This window comes from Sardina pilchardus, chromosome 12 (assembly GCF_963854185.1).
Source record: "Sardina pilchardus chromosome 12, fSarPil1.1, whole genome shotgun sequence".
In the NCBI taxonomy this organism is placed as follows: Eukaryota; Metazoa; Chordata; class Actinopteri; order Clupeiformes; family Clupeidae; genus Sardina; species Sardina pilchardus.
The window spans coordinates 17,809,591-17,817,090 of record NC_085005.1 but is presented as its reverse complement, the minus strand read 5'-3'; the positions used below and the strand labels follow the sequence as shown (position 1 = coordinate 17,817,090).

General features: G+C 44.5%; 1 protein-coding gene across 6 annotated transcripts in view; it reads right to left on the bottom strand.

The window, feature by feature from the left end:
• Positions 1-7,500, bottom strand: part of scml4 (Scm polycomb group protein like 4) — a 39,552-nt gene that overhangs the window by 8,888 nt on the left and 23,164 nt on the right. For all 6 annotated transcript variants that reach the window (XM_062551222.1, XM_062551224.1, XM_062551223.1 and 3 more), the window contains 2 exons: positions 3,642-3,862; positions 3,184-3,307 (listed from right to left, as the gene is read on the bottom strand). In XM_062551222.1, the coding sequence (XP_062407206.1) occupies positions 3,184-3,307; positions 3,642-3,862 (345 nt within the window). The remainder of the gene's footprint in view (positions 1-3,183; positions 3,308-3,641; positions 3,863-7,500) is intronic.

Here is a 7,500-nt window from a genome sequence, read left to right as displayed (position 1 = left end):
TGAATCGTCAAAATCAAAAATGGACAAAAAAAACTATGCAAAAAATTCTGGTGACATCAAAGCTGTGTGTTTTTCATTGAGTATCATCTTTAAAGACAGGCATAGGGACGATACAGAGAGAAAAAAAGGAGGATGAGGAAACTGAGAAGAGAAAAAGGAAGAAGGGAAGAGAGGAGAAAAGAAGGAGAAATGAGCGAGGCACAGAAATGCAAAGTGGCAGAGAGGAGGATAAAGATTAAAAATGCTACAGACACAAGAGCGACGATCAGAGGATTAATATAAACTATTATTTAAGCCCAACAAAAACACACGAGTGGCCATTAGTGAAATATGGCAAAGGAACTCCAAAGCAGATGTAAACAAACACGCAAGCATGGCTTCTTGCCTTGACCCTAACTTGACCTTCCCCGTTGGAGGAAAGGTCATGACCTCCGAGAGCTTAGCAACCACTCCGGCACAGCTAGTCACATGGCCCTGTGCCGGAGTCTCTAGTGATAAACTGCAGAACGAGAACTCCCACAAGCAACTGCAGGACAATTCAGCACTATCTTATCGGTCATGGCTACTTACATACCAGATTGTTTGCATAACTGACACGCACAAAAATGCGTGCACGCACACACAAACACACACACACACACACACAGTCAGTCGCCCACACACACACAGTCACACACTCAAACAGACACACACACAGTCAGTCAGTCACCCCCCCCCCCCCCACACACACACACACACACACCCACACCCATACACTCACACACTCACAGTCACACACACACAGTCACACAGTCATAAACACACACACACACACACACATACACACACACAAATCACACAGCTGTCAGACGGTGACAGGAAATCAATGGTGGTCTTTGATGAGGGGAGCAAGTGTGAGAGAAAGAGAGATAAGGCCAGATAAGACACAACACAGGAAATGGACAGACTGAATGAATGAGTGTGCAAATGGGCCTTCTGGACACTTTCAGTCTACAGAGCCAAGAGGGAGAGAAAGAAGAGAGGAGAGAAAGAGAGGGAGAGAGGGGGAGAGAGGGGAAGTGACAAATAAGAGAGAGAAGAGGGAGGAGAGAAATAAAGAGAGAGCAAAGAAGTGAGTGAGATATAAAAAGGGGAGGAGAGGAGAAAAAGAAAGCAGGAGAGGGGAAAGATAGAGTGAAGGAGGGAAAGAGTGTTTAATTAAGATGGAACGAAAGAAAAGCAGCAAGAAGAGGAGAAAAAAACTGAATGTTGGAGAGAGGAAGGACAGGCAAAGTGTGTGTGAGAGAGAGAGACTCATCCATCCGTTCAGCCACAAATATGGACCATCCCTCCATCCCATCCTCCATCTGGCCACTCACGACTCAAACCTCTGGCTCCAATATTTGGACTGACAGTCTGCAAATATTTGACAACTCATTTGTAATGAGATGGCGGGACGAGAAAGAGAGGGAGGGAGGGAGAGAGAGCGAATGAGAGAGGCAGGGAGGGAGATAAAGAGAGAGAGTGAGAGTGGGAGAGAGAGAGAAAGAGAGTGGGAGAGAGAAAGAGATCGTGAAAGAGAGAGATTATGAGAGAGTGAGAGAGAGAGAATGAGAGGGGGAGGGGGAGAGAGGGTTATAACAGGAAAGAAAAGAGAGACAAAAATAATAGAAAAGGGAGAGGAAGATGGGGGTGGGGGGTGATTGATGCATTTTTCATTTCGGGGATGAGAATCCAATCACAGATTCATGCCAAGGGCCCCCAGCGAGAAAGAGAGAGAGAGAGAGAGAGAGAGAGCACAAGGACAAAAGGAGAAAAGAGAGTGAGTGAAGAGTGAAGAAAGAGAGAGATAGAAAGAGAGAGAGAAGAGAGAGAGAGAGAAGTTGGCCAAGGTTGATTCCCTCTATGAAATAATAAATAAATAAGTAAATGACGGATTGTTTTCAATGTAATGGAGAGCTGGATTAAAATAGAGTTACTGGGTACACTCCAACACCTGACAAGAGAAGAAGATGGACAACGAAAAGGCTCACACCCAACACACACACACACACAAGAAGAGGAGTGTGAAGGAATCTTCCCAGTCTTTCACTCCCATTCCACACACACACACACACACATATACACAGTCTCTCTCCCTTTCATTCTTACGTTCTTTCCTCTCTCTCTCTCTCTCTCTCTCTCTCTCTCTCTCTCTCACTCGCTCTCTCTCTCTAATCCCTCCCCCTACGTCTGGCTCATGTGTTGGCTTTTGTTTGACAGATAACCATGCTGGGGATTTCCTAACACACACACACACACACACACACACACACACACACACACACACACACACACACACACACATACGCACACACACACATACTTGGCACGCCCATACACCACATGTCTGCCAACACATTGTGGTTGAGTGGATGACTCCCAAATAACACCCTCATGCACATGCTCAAGGCAAACACCGCAAACAAAAACACTCTGGTACAAGAGATTACACTTAAAAAAATCAATCCGAGGCATGCACACACACACACACACACACACACACACACACACACGCACACACTTGTCAGAAAACAATTATACTATAGACTCTAATTAGACTCTAGCCTTGGGCATGATGGGCATCTATGTCTATAACAAATATACATGCATTGCACACACAGATGCATATGTGCGTATGTGTGTGTGTGTGTGTGTGTGTTACCTGTGAACATGTGCTGCATATCTGAGTATGATCTGAGGTGTGCGTGTGTGTGCGTGTGTGTGTGTGTCTGTGTGCGTGCGTGCGTGTGTGTTCGCGTGTGTTACTTGTGAACATTTTCTACATAGATGAGTGTGGTATAGTGCATGTGCTGTAGCAGAGTGTGGTTTGGTGTGTGTGTGTATGCGTGCATCTGTGTGCTATTTGTGAGCATTTGTGGCGTGGCTGCATGTGGTACAGTATATGGTGTGTGTGTGTGTGTGTGTGTGTGTGTGTGTGTGTGTGTGTGTGTGTGTGTGTGTGTGTGTGTGTGTGTGTGTCTGTGTGTGTGTGTGTGTGTGTGCGCGTGTGTTACCTGTGAGTATCTGTGGCGTGGCTGAGTGTGGAATGGTGCGTGTGTATGTGTGTGTGTTACCTGTGAATATCTGTGGTGTGGCTGAGTGTGGAATGGTGAGTGTGTGTGTGTGTGTGTGTGTGTGTGTGTGTGTGTGTGTGTGTGTTACCTGTGAGTATCTGTGGCGTGGCTGAGTGTGGAATGGTAGCGGCGTCCTGTGGGATGGAGCTCATGTCAGGCTCTGGGGTGCTACTGGGTGGAGAGATGGGGGTCATCACCATACGAGACTTCAGCTGTATGGAGTAGAAAACACACACACACACACACACACACACACACACACACACACACACACACCAAAACATAGAGACACACACAAATAGTTCATACTATTTCTTTAACATTCCTAATTTTAGCTGAACAGTGTTTTGTGTAGTCTGACTACTGATAAGATCTCTAAATTGGTCAGTTTGTTTCATTCAATCCAACACACTGTGCAGGGCTGCATCACATGGCTACTGTGAAAATTCTTAACAAGAGCCACAAATGGTCATTTTTCATTTGTATTCCTTTTCTCTCTCACACACACATACACACACACACACACACACACACACACACACACACCTTGAAGCCTGGTTTTCTGCCCCTCTTCTTGGGCACTTTAATGGGTGGGAGGGGTTCTGGGTAGCGGCTCTGAAACTCCAGCTTCCTGATTGGTGGGCGGCCTCTCTTCCGTCCCGGAACTTTTGTGCCGGGGGGCGGGAGAAAGGAGGGGCTTATCACCCCCGGCGATTGCATCTCCCCACCCCCTGACTGTGCTGACACGGCTGGAATACTCATCAGACCTGAAGGAAGGAAAGAGACAGAGGCAAGAGAGAGAGAGAGAGAGAGAGAGCAGTGAGAGTAGGAAAGGGGAAGAGAGAAAAACATAGAAAGGAAGAATTGGGAAGAGGTGGCAGAGGGCAAAGGAGAGAGAGAGAGAGAGAGAGAGAGAGAGAGAGAGAGAGAGAGAGAGAGAAAGTTTACATGAGGTCAATATGGTCAGGGAGGTTAACAATTCATGATCAGCGATTCTTCACCTCACACTGAAGTCGATCAAGCTTAATGATTCATGATCAAGGACAATGCACAGTTGCACACTGATGCTAGTCAAGCTTAATGATTGCTAAGATTCCTGTCACTTTTATGTGGCAAAGATGAGTCCAACACATTCCGCTTCCGATGGTCTGCTATGTACATTCCACTGCTTTCAATAGAACCCTGCAGATCAGTGCCAAACCCTTTCGCTGCCACTGTGTTGATTACAATTCAGCTCTATGTTGTCGGCGCCAATCAATAAAATCGATTGGTTATTGAACGCCTGCCAGGGTGAAGATTTGGGTGTGCCATGGTGAACGCCGCTGTGTAGGCTGCTTAATCCTCCTCCGGCTGGAGAGAGAAAAACTGATTTATTTTCCCCGTGAAATATTTTTAACTTTTGAGAGCCAGCGCTGGCCAGACCCCACACTGTGCACATCAATAGCAGATCCATAAATCACACGGATGGGCCCTCGCCCTCAAAGGGCCTTGAGTCAAAAGTGTCCGCTGTCCAGCCTCGTCACACAGACATCCACCATCGATTCAGTTCTTGGGGGTTATTTTCTCACTGTCGGACTCTCATGAGACGTGTTCAAGGGTCGTGTCCTGCCTGACCTCTGGGGTCATATGACGTGTTCAGGGGTCATCTGCAGGTCGGGTAACAGGGATTACATGGATATCGTCTTTTCTTCCAAGTCATTCTATTCTGTAAGCCTCTTAATCTTATTAGCTTCACAAAGACAGATGCCTATTAAAGCAGTAATTATAATTGCTATGTTATACATACATACATACATTATTTATATAATATAATATATGTATGTATACTATATAGGCTACAATATAAATCTGTGACCTCATGAGTGACCTCATGATCAACAACATGATCGTCAACTATTTTCATCATCATCAACAGGAATTTGAAGTAGACACCAAAACTAGCTGTTCACCAAGTGCATTTCCTTAAGTTCTAAATTACACCATGTTGCTTTTAGCTTCATCTATCTGTCTGGAGGCAGTCATGGCAGAACATAAACTGAATGTCTGGAAATGATTATTAAAGCATTTAATGGCAACTATGACACTTCACAAACCAACCGAAGATGCTTCCTGAGGACGGAGGGCAAAAAGTGATTTGGATTAAATGTAAAAAGAAATTGGTGGAATGTGGAGTTCATGGGTGAGAAAACCCACAAGGCGTGTCCTCATCAGAGTGTTTTAACATGCTTCTAATCTACCATGTCTCTTAGTTGGCTCTAGAAAGGGACCTTTCATGACACACACACACACACACACACACACACACACACACACACACACACACACACACGCACACGGTGCCGACATTACATCACGCCAGACGAGGCTGGGCCAAACCTAATGCACTCATGATGGTAAACTATCGTCTCAATCTGGCAGCTCCAGCTCCAGTCCCAAGCCACGCCTGGATAACGGATACATTACCAGTCTTTTACATTTTATGACAGTAGAGACCGTAAAACCTGGTCTCTGCTTTCACACTGGATTCAACATAAACGATGGCCCACTGGCCAGAGGCAAGTAAAGGAGCATGTCGGGCAAGTTGGTTGTTTGGCCCGTTCGTTTTTCCACCAGTAACCACCATGAGTCAGCTCAGCTCCACTGTGATGCTAACTGGTTGAAGCTAAGCATGCGAGGGAGCTCATTACAATTGAACAAAATAACAGTTGTTTAACCTTCCTGGGACAGTGAATATAGGCTATACAAGCGACCAACATAAATCTGATGTACTGGACAGTTGGACACTGTGTTTACATGGCTGGACACTACATTCACCAGGCCTGGAGAGCCACAGTCTCCAATGATGCTTTCTCACAGCAACACAATATGGGCTCGTCATTTTACCTTCAACTGACAGCTTCAAGCTCATTTTGACGCCACATTAACTTACAATAAGGAGAGTGAAATCTCTGACATTGTAAATGTGCGCACGGAATGCTCAGTATTGTACCGTCATGGCCCCGAGTCATTTTCATCAGTTTTAGAAGAATTTGGCACCCCCTTTAGCGCACATACCCAATATGTTGAAGATTGACAGAATGGGGAATTCCTACATTGTGTTACTTTAATGGTGACCTATTATTGAAAAACAACAATCATCCGTTATGAGAACTGGCTGCAGATGCTGGAATGTCATTGAGTGAAACTGATTTGAATGAAACAACCTCACACTCAAATTTGGATACAGACTCTTTACTCACTCAAATCTGTGAGTATATGTTTAAAATGTCCATTTGCAGATTAAAAGGTCTATGCCGAGTTTCATTTCAATCAATTTCATCCATGGTGACCTATACATCTGGACTCCACAGAACAACTGATTAGGCCTACTCCTTTGTTCTCTGAAATTCTTCCATCAAAAAGACAATTGACCCCCAAAGCACTATTTCTCATAAGAAAAGATGAATATAACACGCACTGGTGAGTCGTTAAATTGGGTAGGGAACTCTTCATTAATTATACCTTAATATGTGGGTATCTGATGATTATTAGGCCTATATTAGTATGATTATTATATTAGCAATGAGTACAGTGAATATGTAGCCTAACATCTTTAACAAAAGAATAAACATTTTAATATTAAGAACAGTTTAAACTTCTTTCTTCCAGGCAGGCAAGGGCTAACTACACTTGCTTCATATTTAATAAACTATTGACTAAGCTGTATCTAACACAGTTTTTTTGTGAAGTATTCTGCCCTGTACTGTTGCGAATTGGCTTTCTATTGGGCTAGTGTTTGAGCTCATGCTTTTTTTCTTGGGTGGGTTGCAGGGTTATATTTGAACACACAGGGCGTGTGAATAGTGTATAATTACCCCTGTTGTGAAATTAAGACTCAAATACACACACAGAGAGAGAGAGAGAGAGAGAGAGAGAGAGAGAGAGAGAGAGAGAGAGAGAGAGACGTACTGTACAGGCACACTCACACACAAGAGAAAGAGAATGCTATGCTGGAAGGTAAAGCATTTGATACTACTGTCTGAGTGAGAGAGTGTAATATATTCCAATATAAAGGGCACACGCACACACATTACAGAACCGAGATTAGGTTAGAAGATGATTTGATACTGTATACAGTCAGCAAGCCAGAACAAACATCCTTCCATATTAACTCCTAAACACACCATCCCCCCCCACACACACAGCCTACACCAGAATGTCATGTGACCATTTATTTTTAAAACTATGCTGAAATTGTCCACACCCTGTGTGTGTGTGTGTGGGGGGGGGGGGGGGGGGGGGTTCCTGAAATACTGTGGGTCCTGAAATGCCACAGCAGTATAATAACACTACATCACTCTCACAAAAGAGCCACACAGCATTGCACGAAACATACAAAAACAAAGACACAATTATGTCTAAGTAT